We start from the raw sequence: 20,398 nt of genomic DNA, 5'->3' as shown, positions 1-20,398 counted from the left end.
TAGTAGTATATTTATTTTACAATGACTATTAATTATTTAATATTAGTTATCATGGTTTTAACTAACTTCACTGGATTTTATTATACTCACAAAAATGATTGAATATCAATTATTAGCATTTATAATTTGATAGTATGAGGCAAATTAACAAATTAACTAAAAAATAAATTTTCAACTATAATGTACCTACAAATTATTATTTTATAACTTCGATATTTTTTATATTAAAATTAAAAAGGCTATATAAAATATTAATGAAAAATCCATCATTATATTTTGGTTATTTTTTTTTTTTAGTTTCTTAGTTCTGGTACATCTGAAATTGCATTTATATTTAGTCTAACATGAAATATAAATATAACATAAATGAAATATAAATATATTAAATTTATTTGAGTAATATAAGTTTAGTGTGTATATAAGATAAAAATATTAAGTATGGCTTTTATTTTTATGTAAAAAATTTTTTTTTGTTAACATGGAATTTCTAAAATAACTTAGGATTGAAATTAAAAATCGATAATAAGTAAAATCTTAAATTAAAAATTAAAATGTTTGCTAACAAGGAAAAATATGTTTTTATATTTATTTTTTTATATATGTTTTAATTCACCATTAAATCATCTAAGTATTATTGTCTTATGTAAATATATATTTTTAATACTTGCAGTAATCTTCTGTGTACAAATAATTGTAATCTATTTTAAATTTTGTATTAGACATTTAAAATTTTTTAAATATTCACAAAATCCAATAAAGTTAAAAAAATAGTTTTCTGTGGTTGATACTAGTAGATACTTCTAGTAGTACTAATGGTAGATAATATAAAACAGTTTAGCAATGATAAATTTAGTTAATAAATGTATTAAATATTTTCACAACTTAAAACTGAATATTAAATAGAAAATTATCAAATTAATTGTAAGAAACGATTAAATAATTTTAATTTTACGAAAAATATTAACTTTAAAAATAAAATATAAGACAAAAATGTAAGGATTGTATTGTTTGGAGTAACTATTATATATTTTAGTCTTGTGGTTTTCGCGGGAAATATAAAATATATCTTTGGTAAATTCAAGATCATAATATTATCATAATATTATTGTTTTGTTTTAAAAATAATATATTGATATTCTACACAATACGTATTAATTATTTTCAATGTAATATGATTTAATAAGCATTTTTCTACACAAGGAGCCTACAAAACAATTCACTAAAGTGTTGAGCTTCCACCTGGAAAAATGTAAATTTACTCATCCACGGCCTAGATCCAAATCAAGTATGCAATATGCGCCATAAAACGTCCTCGATACACGCGTGTCGGACAATCTTTCACGTACGCATTCTTACTATTCAGGTGTTACTCCATCACAAACAAATAATTAAAGCTTGCCAATTATTCTTTTTCTCAAAACTTTGTTATCAAATAAAAATATTGATTTGCATATTATATATTTTAAAAATATTATAACATTTGATGTTTTTAACACGTACCTTGTAATGAATATTAATTATTTATTCACTACATTAAATTCTATAATATGACAATTCTATAATGTAAACAATAAATAAACCTAAGAAAAATTATCATATTACTCAAGTACGAAAAAGAGTCGATTTCTATTTGTACATTTGGCTCGAAAACAAAATGTACTTAATGATCTATTTCATTGCAAAATTCAAACGATAAAGATGAATCATGGTCATTTGAGACATGAATATAATATAATTCTAATCACGGTGACAGAATTGTATTATCATATTCATCGATATGAATTATATTTGTCCACACGTACGATATGTCCTTAGAAATGGTGGGGTACTAGGGTCTTTTACAACAATATAAAAACGGGTGCTACTGAAGATTCAATCACATCACAATCAACCACCACAAACAGTAATAAACAAGAAATATTCACAGTTAAAAAAAAAAAACACAACTTCTTCAACATGAAGGTAAGTGAAAAATATATATCTTATAATCAAAAAAATTGACTGTGATCAAGAAAACGAAAATTCACCAGCATAATTTAAACAAAAAAATAATTTAATATTTTCTAGGTATTCATCATCCTGCCTTTAGTAGCTGCCATGGCTTCCGCCGACTTCATCAGAACCGTGCCAACTTACATTACATCTTCATTAACCTCACACGGACCTGTTCCATGGGCTTATTTGCAACCGTTTTACCAATCAGCCCCGGTGGTGGCATACACAGAACCAGAAGCCAAATTAGTCGTCGCTACAGCACCAGCCAAAATTGTTACACCAGCCAGAGCCGTTCCAACTGCTCGAGCTGAAGTTGTTCCCGTAGCTCCCGCTAAACTAGTCGCACCGGCACTTCCGGTGGCTAAGATTGTACAAGTGGTACCTGCTCAAGCTCAATTACAGCCAAACCCTTCATACTCCTTTGCATACGAAGTCCAAGATCAAATTACCGGTGACTCTAAAAGCCAACAAGAAACCCGAAATGGTGATATCGTGAAAGGCAGATACAGTTTGATCGAACCCGATGGCTCCAGAAGAACCGTAGACTACACAGCTGATCCAACGAACGGATTCAACGCATTTGTGCAGAAATCAGACACACAACAAGCCGTTTTCGTACCATCAGTCTCAACCGACGACGTAGAAACTATCAAAGTAGACACCATTGAAGTTGAACCAGTCAGGTATGCGCCTACGGTCACTAAACCACTGAAGAATACGCTCGCTGTGCCCGAAACTAAAACGACTAAAACTGGTTATTGATAAACATTTAATTCACATGTATACTTGGCTATAAATTCCAATTTAATTTATGTAGAGTAGATACGATTAAATTATATACATTTTCTTTTTAAATGATAAACTGTAAAAATATAAATGAATATACATATACTTGGCAATATATATATATATATTTTTTTTTAATCCTATATTATATACAATTATCATTAAAATCAAAAAATATTGGTGAAGATTGCATCCAAAATTATTTGAGATTTTATAATAAGATAATCAATCTTATAACGCATAAAAACTGAGTATTTACACAAAATGGTTCACAATTATAAACAATGAATAACTATGATTAAAAATTGGCAAACAAATAATTTAATCAAATAATATATCTATGAATTAAGTACATAAAGGTATTTCAAGCCCAACCCTAAAACTTAACTCGATTCATCATCTCTAAGAAAAATTTTTTTTAATAAGACATACCACATATTTATATTCCTAATCAAGATCGTTTAGTTCGACTTTCTAGGTACTTAATATCCATGAAGCAATTATTAAAATTACTAAACGGAATTCACACACAATTTATTTATTGTATACTTATTTAAATAACTCTCAAAATTCCAATTACAGAAAAAAATAGATACAAATATCCAGTTAGGACTAAATCTTTAAATAAACACTATTTGTAAAAGTGAAGTAGGTACCTGAGTCGCACTGAATCATGAGACATGCATTGATAGCAGAAATATTTTATCGCAATGTTAAATTTCACAGTTAATAAATTGTCTTAGATAAAAAAAATACTGATATTTAGATCATAGAAAATAAACAACCATCTCCCTTGTGCTGTAGAAGGAAACTTCTTCGCGGTAAAAACTTCTTTAGTTACTACACAACAGTCTAAAAACAAACTGTTGTCAAGCCGATCTAAATGTTGTAAACTAGATAAATAGTACAGAAGCATATAATTACAAAAAAGTGTTTATAATAGACAAAGTGTCTATCGTAGATAACCAGGGGTGGCCAACCCAAATAATCTTACGGGCCACTTTGAAAATGCATTATGGTCCCGCGGGCCACACATAAAATTATATTAGTATTTTGCCCCAAAACAAAAAAAATTTGGAGTAAACATTTTAAACCGGATTAATTATTATTACAAAATAAGTGTTGGTGTATTAATTATTTGAAATAAACAGAATGAATTATTATTGTTTTTATCACCGTATTCTGAATCCAATTCTTTCAAGAACTCTTTAAATTGTCGGTGCGGAAGCGCATGTGATCGAATGTAATTCACTATTTTTATGACTACCTACTTGCATAACATGGTTCATCGACAATACTAGGGAACAAAGATTTTGTTGATAAATCAAACAGTTTGTTGCGATTACGTTGTTAATAATACGGATTCCGCGTTGTGCGGGCATTCCAGAATATTTTATTGGGACAAAAATTAATTTTTTTTCTAAATGTTTGATAAATCTTGCGGACCACAAACTTTCCAAGATGGGCCACATGCGGCCCGCGGGTCGCGGGTTGGTCATCCCTGATACATACACATCGCGATTTCTTTAAAGTAATAAAGTCAATCAAATTTTATTTTTCTATTAGATTCAGAGCTAAGAAATTTAAAGAAACACAAATATTCATATTTTAATGACACTAGTTTTAATTTAATAATTTAATATTTTTTTATTTATTTAAAAATAAATAGTATACTAAATATAATAGTATTATCTTATCTCGTTATAATTTCAAACCACTATTATGGTAGGTATTAATATTGATTATAATATAATACTATAGTATACTATATTATGATATTATTATGATCAATGGTATTTAATAATAGGTATTATATTTTTCTATAAAATAAAAAATAAAATTAGAAAGTTAATAAAAAGTTAAAACGTTAACATTTTTAGAAGAATAAACTTTTTAAATTTAGTAAAAGTAATTTTTTACATTTCGTAGTAAAAAAAAAATGTAATTAAAATAAAGATACAGTAGTCACTCGATAATTCGAATCTCGATAGTTCGATAAACTCCATAAATCGAACTAAACGCTTAGTCCCCTGAGAAAACCTCTATAATTAGAAGAAAATACATGTATTCCAGTCCTCTCGATAATTCGAAATGTCTGTTGGTAGGACTCACTCTACAATTCAAATTTTTTTTCCAGAACCTCTTTAATTCAAATTTTCTTTAACACGATTATACGTACGTTCGTATAAAGTATATTCATATGTACATCTATTTGACGTACTCGCAATGAAATTATTAAGCACGGCAATTAAATATTATCGTAGTTTATAAATTTGATCGTACCTTACCTACCTAATCTAGATTTTAATCGTATCATTTTACCATTTTTATGTCAGGATTGTGAAAACTTTTCGAGCATTCTGAAACGTACGAAAAAGGATGCAATACAATTTCCAATGCTTTCAGTAAGTTAAATAACGCTATGGACCAGATTGTGGCCAACAATTTAACACAAAAAAAAAAAAGAACAGATTTCTTTAAAATGTAAAATATAATATATAATATGTATAATAAATAAATTTCAATTAATAAATGTAATAGATGCATATCATTTTTCACCTCTGTTTAATTCGAATTAATTTTTTTCCCTGGATTATTCGAACACTCCGTAAATCGAAAACCTCTATAAATCGAATTTTCAGCTTAATCCCCTGAATTTCGAATTATCAAGTGACTACTGTATTTGTAGTCCTTATCCTCCTTATCCCCGTTAATCGTATAAAATTACTAAATTTGTTTATCTTCATTATCTCAAGAGATTTTTCAATAAGTATATCTTCGTAATAGACTCTATTTAATTAAGAAATAATCCAATAAAAACCTGAAAAGTATTTAATTTGAATTAACAAGAACGCATTTCTATAATAATGTTTGCATCATGAGTGCTTAACAAAGAGGAAACATAAAAGTTATTTATACAAAATAGGGGTATACTGGATTACCAAAAATCATATTATTTAACATGGTATTAATTAAAGTTTATTATGCCAGCGGGTACAATTTTATTACTTAATATTCAATTGCAACAAAGGAAAAAAGCTTAGAACAAAAGTTTTTAATGATAAATTAACAGTCAAGTGCTAATATAGAAGTCCACAGAACAGTTACTGATACACAATTAGTATCATATAAAATAATACACTTAGTAAATGAAAATTACCAAAAAACTATCAATGTTAAAAATTTCCTTAAAAATTGTCCGTCATAAAAAACTATACTTTTGTTATGAATACTAAAAACCCCTGGTTACTTATTATATGTAGAATGTATGTATTAGTAGTAGTAATATTGTACACCATCGCCGGCCTAAACGGAATGTGCTGAGCAAGCCCTTTCGGCCGGACGGTGCCAGGACTCGTTGTGTATAACACAGGCGAGTCAGTCTTGTTTTACAGTCAGAGCCTTACGTAACAGTCGGAACATTTTATATTAATTATATTAATTTTTAAGCATTTGTAGTATTTCAGACATTTAATAAAGTTAAACTACTTTCTTTTCAATTTGTATTGTGACTAAATTTATTTGTGACTGAACACCTAAGCGCGTTCAGAAAACGTTCGATGCAACTATTACATATAGTATAAACTGTGAAATTATAATATAAAAATCTCATACACTTAAAATCCCATTGCAATTAAAAATAAATTAGGGTAAATAAATGTAACGATATATTGTATAGAAATTATATTTAAATGGGATATTAAAACAAAAATTTGTACATTCCAGAAAAAATAAAAACCATCATACTAACCTTGATTTCCAGGGTCCTCTTTCTCCGCACAGATATCCTTTTATCTGTCTCCATTTTGCACGCACTAATAATCTTTGAGCTTTTTTCTGATTTTCCATTAAATATATTCTTGATTCTTCTTCCTGTTTTTTATTCTTATAAGGCTCTAGTATCACCGTCTAAATAATAACAATGATTAAATATAAGGTTAGAGTTTCAGGTAAAATCGAATGAAAGTGAGTTTAATAACCGCAACAGAATAATCGCGCATCAACTACCTAACTGATAAACTAAGTTATGTTTATTAATAACCACGTAGGAAAAAATATTTATAAGTTGAAAGCAACTATAGTTACTAGTTATAATAATATTTGAAAATAGAAAGTATACGGTAATTATAATTGTATGGTAAGGCTTCCAAAAGTTAAGCAAAATGCACAAGTCACTGAATTTATTATACGCAATATTACGCAGAGTCTTCGAGAGTATAAGATTATGAAATCAAATTATAATAGAGTCTTATAATAATAAATCAAACCCACGAACATAATAATTGAATGAAAAAAATAAAAATGATCTACCTACCAAGTACTAATTAATTACCTGAAATGATTTTCGACTTTCGGCGACAAGCATATTCCTGGTATCTAAGGCGTTTTTGTATAATTCATAGCATTCAGCCCAAAATGTGTTCATCGACTCAGTAATCTCTGCATTCATTGATCTTCGGTAATCCTTGCAAAGGTCTGATACCTGCATACAAACAAAATACAAATTCGTCATGAACACATATCAATCACATGGCGATGGCCGTACTTTCCATTTTACGGGTGTGACAAGACAATGTTTTATGAATATTACCCATTGTGATTTGAATTTAAAATACATATTTCAAAGGGTCAAAGGTAACTATGCAATCATTTAATGTGTCAGTTATGACAAACAACGAATTTCTCTATTAGAATGAGGGTGTTGGTGAATGGAAGACAATGCTAATTCAAGACTGGTGAAACTGTAGGTGAATACATGTTCTACAATTGAGGGACTCAGCTTGGTCCAATAAGTTATTTTTAATTAAATGTCAAGGACCTCATATAATGACATTTATTATATAATTATTAATCAAATAGTGCGTTATTGCCAAAAACTCTGAACTTTAACACGCCAAGGGAATGAAGCTGTACAGGTGGAAATAAGTATAATTGCAAATTCGGCTATACAGACTTGAGTAAGCATATAGTGCATAGCTTTCTATTCATTTATGTCCACTTGCTACACCCGAATAAAAATCTGACTTAGGTCGTGCCGTCCAAAAAACAATGATTTCACTTTCAGAAACCTCTCGTGACCCCTTCATCGATAATGGTGGCCAGACACCGTGAGAAACACATCGTTATATTGTTATGATTACATGCCGCCGCCGCCGCCACTGCTAATGGTGTATTTTTCCAGTGAAAGGAAGCCATCACATTTCAATATCATCTATTTTGATACTACGTGAATCCCCTGATTAGTAAATTACCACCCATATAGCACAGTGTACACACTAACTATAATCCCTATAGTTGACTGTATGATAAAATTCCATCCTATTTGCAAAACGTATCGACAACGCCAAGTGCAATCATTTTGATTATAAACCTAAATTATTATTATTATTATTATTATTATTATTATTATTACTATTCCTATCACCTTTTTTTTTTGTCTATAGAAAATTCGTCAAAGATGACTTTGCCGTAATACACGCATAACGTTTGTACGAGGATATGATACCATACACACTGGAACACTTTCGCTAGAATTGCGCGTTACATCGGAACAATGGAATTGAAATAAACGAAACGAATATCATTCCTGAAGAAGAATATTATTCGTATGGAAAAATGATTGGACAATGGTATTTGGAACAATATTCTTATTGAAAAATGTATAAAATTGTATTTATATGAAATATATATAGAAGAGAGCGTTGAAACATCAAAAAAATATATTTATTAGATGGGTAAAACTATCTTTATTAAATGGCTTTTAGTTAGTCTTTTATTTTTATAAAAATAAAAACTTATTTTCTCAAAGGTATTATTCAAAGTTACCATTTTCGAGTACACATTATACTTAAATTATTCAATACTTTTTTAGTAACTATCATGAAAATATTAACAAAATATTATAGAAATTAAACACTGGCAAATGTGTTTGGAATGTTTTGATAGTATAGTAATTTAAATATGAAAATAAAGCTCAAAACCGAAAAATAATTTCTAATGTATTTATACGTTTATAACAAAATTTTTACTTGTTACCGATGTATTACGTTAAAGACAATTTTATGACATATTGGTTAATATTATTGAATACGTTATATGTAATTTTATGTGATTTATCCATTGTATAAATTTATTGAAAATGGTTATATTGAATTCAAATATACATTACATATACATGTTTATACATTATATTTAAGAATAAAAATCAATTTTATACATATTTATGTAAGACGTTCAACACGATTAACAGTAGTAACAATTATACTGCAGTGATTGCAATATAAAAATTGCATTGATTCAAATATCCAATACAATATATAAGGATGTAATAAAAATAAATTTTATTATTCAAAATTAAGTGATTCATTTAATTAATAAAAATAATAATTTGTTCTATTAACGCCATGATAAGTTATACATAAAAAATAAATATACTGTAAATTAGATTTAAAGAAAAATTTAAAGTTATGTTACAAAGTAATTTTGAGTAATCAAAGATTTAACGTCTTATATTGTTGACATATTTAATAATACCGTTGAAAATTTGAGTTACATGATACAGAGGGTTGCGCTGTCATAATTAGTAGAGTGGAAATGCTGATTAAAACCCGAAGGCTGGTGAATACCAATTAAAGATAATTTGGTATCATAATACACAATACTTGTAATGAAACATGTAATTTATAACTTATTTTATATCATCTGCAGCAAAGTTAACTTCCTAAATTTATTAAAGCCTTAACATTTAGGTAAATGTTTTAGCATTTTATAAACCTTCAAATCACAACTTATTTGGGTTAATTTATGCATAAAGTATACATAAGTTTTTAATTCAAAGAATTTTACAAGTAACAAATAACTCAAAAATTTGAATTCTAAATCAAATCTACAATGGAAATATATATATATTGCAATGCACCAATTTTATTGTCATATTTTAATAACTGATATGTATACCGTTCATGACTAAATCGACATATTAAGTATATTTATTTTAACTGAATAATAGATTTTTTCAAATTTAAAATTTAAAAAATGCAAGTGTCGAGAACAGATAAAATCACAGAATTTTAAATGTACGAATCATCGAATACAATAATTATTATTAACGAAATATTTTAACATAATAGTAATCACCAAAATCTTACTTCCATAATATTGAACTATACATTTCTAAAAATCTACATAGTTTTGAAATGATATAACATTAAATGATGTATGTAATGACTAAACTAGTCATAGTGAAATTAAGATATCAATAAATATACTCAACATCAATAACTTTGTATTAAAATATCCCAACTATATAACTTATACAACTTATAACAATGAGTAAAACAATACCTATGAGTTTTATTTTATTTTCGTAAAATTAATGTACTTCCCATAATACAGAACGACGAAATCTAGTACACCACAAAATATTTACTATTCACATAGGTACTTATAACTGTTAAATATAAAATCGGATTTTAACATACGTACACAAAAGAATTGTTGTGATTATTTTTCATATACGATTAAAACGATACCGGATTTGTCCGATTTGTCTGTACACCAACTACGGGATATAATCTCGTCAATTTCAAGAATAAGAAAACATCACGTTATAATTCCTTGTTAAACCGTGTAAAATGACATAACTAAACATTTCTCATGACATTAATAGGATTATTACTAAAATTAAACATAACAATCCGTATAAAAATATATATCAGAACGGAGACAAACTCATATATAATTATAAGTGAAAACACGACGCGTAGTGCATTTTTTTTTTCTTATTTTGTTTAGGCAATTTTTGTGCCTAAAACTGGTCCATCACTGTTTCACAGTTAGGCACCATCTAAACACAATCCTCTAATTAACGTGACTCAATACCGTGGCTTTCTTTTGACGCGATGAAAGTCTTAACCTGGCGGTAACGGACTGAGGAACTGAAAACGGCTGTGTATCATTCACGGTCAGCTACATATCAATTAAGCGACGAAATTAAAAAAAAAAAATATGTTCAGTGGGTTTATGGGATTATGCGTGTTGTACACATTTCGCCGTGTGTAAGTGGGAAAGTAAGTTCCGGGTGCTAGAATGTTTGCGAGAGAGAAGAAGACGTTCATTGACGGCTCCGTACAAGCAGTGAGCTCCAGGACGCCGCTGCATCAACTATATCGGGTCCAGTGCGCGCGAAACGTGTTGTTAAGATAATAGTGTGTACTTTACATTACTGTCCGATATAGCTGCCATTAAACTGTCGTTGTCGTTTTTTCCCGTTTCTGTTGTCATCGTCGTCGTCGTTGTTGTTGTTGTTGTTGTTGTTTTTATTGTTGATATAGTAGTTTTTACCGTTCAGAAATCACACTCTGTGTAGTCTATTTTTTTCAAGAGTACTGCCTAAACGTGGATTAGAACAATATGATGACCAAACAGATTGTTCAAACAGTAAGTAAAATAATAACACATTACTGCATCGTTAACGTTTTAAGTAATAATGGACAAATGATGGTATATTTTTGGTATATTATTGAACATCGATGAGATATAAAACTTTCATGTCACAAGAAACTAGATTATCGAAAATTACCATTCAAAGATACGTAATATTAAACGATAATAATACGGTAATGAGCCATCAATTTATATATCCTTTAAATCAAACTGAATAATGTTTAATGTAAAAGGTATTATTTATTATTTGGAAATTGAAAAAAAAAAAATCAAAAATTTAAAGTATTATAAAAACCACCAATGTTCATTATTACAACCAATTTTAGTTATATTTAATAGTTTTATAATTTATAGTAATACAATTTAGAAAAATATATTCGATTATTTACAGACAGTTTCTATTTAATTTTTTAAAAGTAATTTTTTGACACACACACAATCTGTGCCATACTGGCACCAATAAGGGTATTTGCTAATTTATTAATGACATGAATAAAGCTTGATAAAGAAGCCACCCAGTGATAACACTTTTATTTGAAGAATTAAAAGTAATTTAATAGTTTTTATACAAGTAATACAATATGTATGTTATTATTTACAAGAAATAATAAAAAACGGATAGTTAAGCTTTTAAGTGAAATTACAAGTGTAGAAATTTATTGTAATGTATCAACACAATCACATGACATTTATTCTAAAAATTACAACACTCTACAAGAAAATAATATAGTTTTTCCCATTTTATTCCATTAAATAAAAACTACGTATATGACTAATTAATAACTAGACGATTTAAAATTTTTTAAAAATAATTCAAACAAATATATATACGACTATAGTAAATATTCTGAAACACAAAGGATAGGATACTTACGAGTATAACTGAGACTACGCACATGATTTAAATAAAAATTACAAGAAATAATAATTGATCTCCAAAATGTATACTCATACTATAGTATACACTTGTAATAAGTTAAAATAATTAATATAAATATAGTATTAAGATAAAACAAGATATTTTTCTAATAATAAAATTGATAGTTAAATTAACAATGATAAACTTTAAAAAAAATAAATACATTTAATCAAAACGAGTAAATTACGAAGGTTGCGTAAAGCTCCATTGAAGAAATATCATATACATAAAATAATTATTTATATAACGGTAGAATAAATGCATGATGTATAAATTAAAGTAATTAAATTTAAATTAATACATTTTTCCATTTGTAGATTATTAATACAAAATACTCTGGGACTTTTTTAAGAAATTAAAAATATTACAATTTTAAAAGATACATATGAATCAATTTTATCAAAATTATTAACACACAACAGATAAGACTTTTTTGCTACAACTATTTTAAAATAGCAAAATCTAAAACTTTGAAAATTGTTTCGTATACAACAAAAATTCTATAAATGTTTATATTAGCTGGTCGCCCTAGACTTGAAATTGATTGTTCACATTTCAAATCCTATAAAAACCCTCACAAACATCACTATTTTTCAGTAATTAACTGTATTTAAAAAAATTGTAACTAATACGAAAAAAGTTTGGTTTTTTATGATGAAATCAAAGAGGAGCTTTGTAACATAGTTAAAAATTCATGATAAAAATTATTGGTTTTTTTATTTAAATCTATATGAGGTAATATAGATTTAAACTAGACAACAGACTATAACCATTAGTAAATTCATAAACTATAAAAAAATTAAAAACCATTTAAATTAATAAACAGGTAACATGGTTATCAGCGCATTCGAGTTGCCTCCTATATAGAATTAATATACCATAAACGCACGCGTAAATTATTATAACGTATGTTAACCTAACCTAACCCCCTTAACATATGTTGTAATATATGTCATAATATATAACAGGGGCGGTCAAACGATCGATCGCGGACGATTTCAGAGTCCATCATGTTAGAATTTATTTTTAGGCCACCTGCACGAAAATTAATCGTGGTGGTTATTAACAAATTGTCGATAAGTTTTATCTGTATAATATATTATTTTTAGTAATTAGTAATTAGTTTATAATACTTTGTGTATGTTTATATACACTTTAAGCAAGTATGTTTCATAATAATTATAATTATTTAATAATAAAAATTTTTTTCCAAGAAAGTCGATCTTTAAAGGTGAAGTATATTTTTAGTAGATCGTAGCCGAAAAAATTTTGGCCGCCTTTGATATATAATATATCTATCAGTAATATATGCACATAATAATTGTAGATCAATAAAATATAAATATATAAAATTTGAACAGTTTATTTATGCGCTGTATATACTTTCAAGTTTAAAGACTAAAATGGCAACAGATATTTATTTATTAACCCCTATTAGGGCAAAGAGTGTACCATAATGTTGTGAAAAACAAGACACATATTAAAAGTTAAATATAAAATAAAAAATAGTAATTATTAAATATTAAAATTAATAATAATGATTTATTTTTAATTGGCACATATTAATAGTAATAAGTCATTCGCAGAATCGATCCAACATACATTAAATTATAATTAATTAATACATTCAATAAAATTAAGTTTAAATAATTAATGGGAAATATGAAAAATATGAAGCAAATTAAAGATAATTGCTTGTTATAAAAGTTTTTTCGTGTTAAGTGTATGCTACATGCGAAATTTTTTATAACAATAAATTATAGTTGATGTATCAATTCAAAACATGAACTATATCCTAGGGTAATGTTACGTGGGAGACAATAATTCAAGTAAAGTGTTTAAATGTATAATGTTTAAATGGGAGCAGTGTATTCGAATTTTTTCCTTAAAGCCCGGAGGCAATTGGAATAAAAAAAAGGTAACCTACCTTGATTTAGAAGGAAATTCGTGTACACTGAACTAAATACCAACATATTATTATTGAATTATAAGTTATAATTTAAATTTCTCTATCAGTCGAAGTAAAGTAATCACTTAGAACGGGGTTTACCATCAATAACTCCTCGAAATCAACAAATGGTTGATGTAAGTTAGTTCAAAATTATTTTATGACTTATCATTGATAACCAATAATAATGATAAATAGTGATAAAATTGATGAACATTATTTAAATTGCAATTAATATTTTTCTCGTGTACATTTAATTATATTTCATTAAAAAAATATCCAATCATACTCGTAGCACCTACTATACCTCCTACAATAATTTTTTCTATTTATATATAAGAACTGTTCTATTATTATATACAGGCAAAAAACAATTATTAACATTCATTAAAAATGTAAACTTTTTTACAATTATCTAGTTAAATTAATTATTCACGTGGTTTACATTAATAGCAAGTCATTTTGAGCTCTTGAAATAAAGGAAATATAATATAAAGTACAATGGAAAATCAACCCACAAAAGTAGACATTTTAATATTTTATAAGAACTCATATAAATAAAAACACATAAATCACACGAAGGTAAGCTATTTGTTTTCACTTTTCGTTTACGACAAAAGAAAGAAGACCCCCATTTCTAGTTTGACATATGAATTTAATATTTTATAGGTACTTTCACGGTTTTTCTCGGAATCTTATTAGTTATCAATTACTTGTACCTGTAACTAATGTATTATTCATTTTGAACTCTGCACTTTAATTAAAGGATAATAAAAAATACCTAATTGCTTATATTAGGAATTACATAGAATACTAGAAGCTACAGGTGAGTGAATACATTTAAAATATGTATTTAGACCAAAATCGGAAACAAAGTATACCTACTTACAAAAATATTATGGGTTTTGAAAGTAATATAATGCAGCCAGTTCTGATATTTTCTTTATTCATAATTAATATGATGTATATTCTATTAAAAATACATTTATTTTAAATTCAATATAAAATATTGAATTTAAATAATAACTATTACAAAATTATATAATAAAATTTTAATTATTATTTTATCTACGAATTAATGAATTTCTATTTTTTATAATTGCATAAAATGTATTATGATTTTTTTAAAATTTTTTTTTTTTTTTAAATGTAGTAGTTGATACTTGATAAATATGTATTTGTTTGGTATTGAACGATTATAAAAATTAAAACAATTTTTTATAGATTTGTGCATTTATATTATTTTGTTTTATGAATAACTTTAAAATATAACTAGAATATACAAGTATTTAAAATTCAATAATTTTTATAATACACCTAAAACATTAAGTGTTTTTTATTTGCATAAATACAGATCTGATTATTTATTTGTAATTAACATATAGCTGTAGTAAAATTAATACAAATTATTCTAATTAATTGGAAATAAATTCTGGATAAAATACAATTACCATATTCTTTTTTCTTCGCATATATCATCGAAAATGAATAATAGGCTTATGTATTATAATGTTTAAAAGAAATTAAACTATCATTAAAAAAATAGATAGTTCTAAACGAAAATCAGGTTAATCCAAAAAATTTAAAGTGTTTAAAATTCGATATAGACACCTACTTATAAAAAATAATCTATGAATACAAATATTAAAAAAAAATTTAAAAAGGATATGATCAATTATAAAATAGGTTTAAATTAACAACTGATACAACTTTAAATAAATTGATCATTTTCTTCCAAATGAAAATATGATTAAAAAAAATCATATTTTTGTACAATATTATAACAATCAACATTCTAAACATGAGTTCTACTATTCTATCATTTATTATTATTATTATTATAATTTTTAAATCGATGTTCAAATACTAATTTATAAAAACTAAAAATCAAGGATTTATTAAATTTTCAAGGAAATACTGACGTATAATGAAAGATAAATTACAGGTAGTGTTGTGAATCATATGATAAAAATGTATTTAAGTATTCAATATTTTATACAAACAAAATATCGAACTAAAATAAATTGGATTAAAATGTAATTTACTCAAACTTTGCATATATTATAAAATATTTAGTAAATGGTATTAATTCGTAAATACTTGAGGATTTGTAAGGTTCTATATAATCATTGTTAATATTGTTGTAATTTATTTATTAAATTATTATAAAAACATTTTTTGATTATCTATTGTGTATATTCTTGCATTATTCTTATTAATTTCTCTGTTTATTGGAAATATTATTAAGAAAAATTTAAAGTCGAAACGAGAATTTATAAAATTGAAAAACTAAATAGAATAAATAATTTGAAAACTAAACGTATATAAACTGTAAACTCAAGCGAATTATAAAATAAGAAAAAATTAATTAAAAAGTCCGTTGATTTATTATATGTAATTATCTCATTTAACTTTCTTTAATATAATCAAAGTATTAAAAACGTATAACTCCAAAATGTTTTATTTAGTTGAATATAATAGAACAGATAGTCCGTCAATGTTATATTATAATACTGTTCTATAAAAATGAATAACAATGATTCCAGTGAAAGTGTAACTCTGTTTTTCACATATGTCAATTAATATCGTTTGTATAATATTTGAAATGCAATTTATTTGTCTTTTCAAAGACAAATCTTATTTACTCGATACACGCATTGAAAAATTGAAATAGTATATAGATTAAAATATGAGAAGACGAAAACAATAGTATAAACGAGCTCAGTAAATGTAACTGTGCACTGTGCAGATGTAGAATTACACGGTTATTTGAATGTAAAAATACACAATAAGAAAACTAAAACATAATTTCATATTATAAACGGTTTTCTTGAAACTAGTTTTCTTTTAATTTAAATAGTAACTGTTCTTAACTTTAAATAATTTAATTAGTTAAATTTTATTAAGTTAAAATTATAAAGTATTTTAAATAGATTTAACATTTGCCAGGTTCTTGATTACTTTAGGAAAACAACACCAATATTTGCAATATGTCAATGAATGTATATATAAATTAAATACATTACATATACTTATATCATATATATGTGAACCTCTTAATGCTTATTGAGAGCAAAAGTTTTTCTTTTTGTAACTTGTATTGACAAAAAATTAAAACTGTGAATATGGTTACTTATTCGCAAACTCACAAGAAAGAAGAAAAACAGGGGATCATAAACATTGGTCAAAGAATCGGTGCCAGTAAATGAAGGTCAGCATAACATCAACTATAGTTATTTATTCAGTACCAGTGGTCAGAAATGTTGTCTTGAACATCCGGAATATCTACCTATCTGTGTGCTGTAATTCATAACGATTCCCCGATCTCATTATTCTACTTTCATATGAGCCACAAAATTAAAAAATATTATAAAAAACAATAACGGATATTTCGGTCACTTTTAATACTCTTGCATAAAATATAAACAATTAAAAACAAAAATATATTGAAGCAATTTTTATTAACATTGATTAATGAAATAAACTATTTATCAGCATCATTTCCGTTTCAATACCTTTCATAAACATACATATAATACCTACAACATTATAGTTAAACATATAATACGTATAAACAACATTTCACATATGTCATACTAACTAATGATTAAAATCAACATTTTTGCTATACGATAAAAACCTAAACAATATTTTTAAGAAAAAAAACTATAATGCAACAAAATATAAGCTAACGTAAAAATAAGCAATAAAAAATCTGTCTGGGTACTATTATACTTATTATACTATCTCTGTTACTATCAGATGTTACTGATTCCGAGTGTTGAATTATTGGTTTAAATTTGAAAGTAATGAAAAAGGTATTTAAAAGATGATTCTGAATGCAGGACATTATAATACTATTACACAATTGATACTGTTATAAGTTTTGAATATCTTAAACATTCAATATTGAGAAAAAAATTATCATATAATTGTTTCTATTTATTCAATACAATCAGGGACGTATTAAAGGGGGGCGAGTGAGTACCGTCGTCCCGGGCGGTAGATTTTTTTGGAATCAAAGAGTAGCAGCATTTTTTTGTAACCATCATCTTTTTTCATTCGTCAATTGAAAAATGTTAATGTTTTAAAATTTTGCGCAGTGACCACATGGCGATTTTTATTTTCATAATAATACTATCAAAAGTTGATCGCGTAAAATTCGTAGATAATAAATATTACCTTTCTTGAAAATCATATACGTATACATGTAGGGGTGGCAATAAAACTGTACCCGAAGCGTCAAAATTCTAAATACGTCTCTGAATACAATTGTAATACATACTTTAATAATATATTGATGATAATTATCTTATAACTTTTCAAATATGTAAAAAAAGATGATGATTCAATATTCTTGAAAATATAAAGGTAGTGTGTATATGGTATATTATTATAAATAACATGTTAAACGAACATAATACAAATTTATCTTTATAGAAATGTAAAATAGGACATTTGTCTGAAAATAATTATATTATCTTTGGTTTCCAAAAATGTCATCTACGTTTTAATCATTATTACTTATGTTTCCTTGATAGGAAATACTATTCGTAACTATACTTTCACTTCAATTGATTTTTTGACATTTTCAATAGTATTTTAAACCGCAGATTTTCTACTTGCATTGATTTTCAATTAAGGAAGTATTTATTATTGTTACAGATATTTCTACTCACTACTTTCATAAGTGTCTACAGCGCAGTAGAAGCTGGAAATGAATCACATGTAAGAATACGAAGAGAACCTCCTTCAAAATATGGTCCACCAAAACAATCAAGGCCAAGACCTGTTTATGGACCACCAAAATCTAGTGGACGACCTAAACAAGCTTATGGCCCACCGCCAAAACCTAAATATGGACCTCCACCGAAACCAAAATATGGTCCACCAAAACCCAGTTATGGACCTCCAAAACCAAGTTATGGACCTCCAAAACCAGTATATGGACCACCCCCAAAGCCAAAATATGGACCACCAAAACCATCATATGGACCTCCAACAAAACCATCTTTTGGACCACCAAAACCTGTTTATGGACCTCCTTCTAAACCGTCTAATTCATACGGAGCACCTCCATCGTCTTCATATGGTGCACCACCATCATCTTCATATGGTGCACCACCATCATCGTCATATGGAGCTCCGCCATCGTCTTCATATGGTGCACCACCATCAAGTTCATATGGTGCACCACCATCAAGTTCATATGGAGCTCCACCATCATCTTCATATGGTGCACCACCATCATCGTCATATGGAACTCCGCCATCGTCGTCATATGGGGCACCACCATCAAACTCATATGGAGCTCCGCCATCATCATCATATGGGGCACCTCCCTCATCCTCATATGGAGCTCCACCATCATCATCGTATGGAGCACCTCCATCATCTTCATATGGAGCTCCACCATCATCTTCATATGGTGCTCCACCATCAAGTTCATATGGAGCTCCGCCTTCATCGACATATGGTGCACCACCATCAAGTTCATATGGAGCCCCACCATCATCGTCATATGGGGCACCACCATCAAGTTCATATGGGGCACCTCCATCAACCTCATATGGAGCGCCCTCTTCACCTTCATTTGGACCTCCCCCCTCGTCTTCATATGGAGCACCATCAGCAGCTCAACAAGGACCTCCGACATCCAATTCATATGGAGCCCCACCATCACCATCATATGGAGCCCCACCATCACCATCATATGGAGCTCCACCTTCATCTTCCTATGGAGCACCTTCACTAACACAATCTTCTTCATTTGGATTAACTTCCTCTAAATCTTTTCCTTCATTAACTTATAACGTTCCGTCACAATCTTCTTCCTATAGTGCACCATCAAAACCTTCATCTTCATATGGAGCACCATCATTGCCATCTTCTTCTTATGGAGCACCGTCACCACCGGCAACATCATATGGGGTACCAACAAATAGTTATAACGCACCATCTTCTAGTCAATCTATATCAATAATCCCTTCTAACGGACCTTCATCTTCTTATGGAGCGCCTCCAAACGGACCTTCGACTTCTTATGGAGCACCTTCAAACATACCTTCAAGTTCATATGGAGCCCCTTCTAATGGACCTTCAAATTCATACGGTGCACCTCCTAGTCCACCATCAAATTCATATGGAGCCCCTTCTAATGGACCTTCAAATTCATATGGTGCACCTCCTAATCCACCATCAAATTCGTATAGTGCACCATCTAGTGGACCTTCAAATTCATATGGTGCACCCCCTAGTCCACCATCAAATTCGTATGGTGCACCATCTAGTGCACCTTCAAATTC

At 27.7% G+C, this 20,398-nt stretch overlaps 3 protein-coding genes across 4 annotated transcripts in view; 2 read left to right on the top strand and 1 right to left on the bottom strand.

The window, feature by feature from the left end:
* The window catches only part of LOC112687610 (neurobeachin-like protein 1), a 113,006-nt gene that overhangs the window by 75,672 nt on the left and 16,936 nt on the right, over nt 1–20,398 (bottom strand). For both annotated transcript variants that reach the window (XM_025560410.1, XM_025560411.1), the window contains exons 32-33: nt 7,115–7,264; nt 6,533–6,690 (exon numbers count right to left, since the gene is read on the bottom strand). In XM_025560410.1, the coding sequence (XP_025416195.1) occupies nt 6,533–6,690; nt 7,115–7,264 (308 nt within the window). The remainder of the gene's footprint in view (nt 1–6,532; nt 6,691–7,114; nt 7,265–20,398) is intronic.
* LOC112687613 (cuticle protein 21-like) lies at nt 1,852–2,863 on the top strand. The gene is made up of 2 exons (XM_025560414.1): nt 1,852–1,962; nt 2,068–2,863. The coding sequence occupies exons 1-2, from the start codon at nt 1,957–1,959 to the stop codon at nt 2,755–2,757; spliced, it is 696 nt and encodes a 231-aa protein (XP_025416199.1). The 5' UTR covers nt 1,852–1,956; the 3' UTR covers nt 2,758–2,863.
* The window catches only part of LOC112687620 (pro-resilin-like), a 10,475-nt gene continuing 984 nt past the window's right edge, over nt 10,908–20,398 (top strand). The window contains exons 1-2 of the mRNA XM_025560422.1: nt 10,908–11,220; nt 18,759–20,206. Coding sequence (XP_025416207.1) covers nt 11,194–11,220; nt 18,759–20,206 — 1,475 coding nt within the window. The 5' untranslated portion in view covers nt 10,908–11,193. The remainder of the gene's footprint in view (nt 11,221–18,758; nt 20,207–20,398) is intronic.

Source organism: Sipha flava, unplaced genomic scaffold, assembly GCF_003268045.1.
Source record: "Sipha flava isolate LNK unplaced genomic scaffold, YSA_version1 35a_pilon_pilon, whole genome shotgun sequence".
Taxonomy (NCBI): domain Eukaryota; kingdom Metazoa; phylum Arthropoda; class Insecta; order Hemiptera; family Aphididae; genus Sipha; species Sipha flava.
This window is presented reverse-complemented; position numbering and strand designations above follow the sequence as displayed.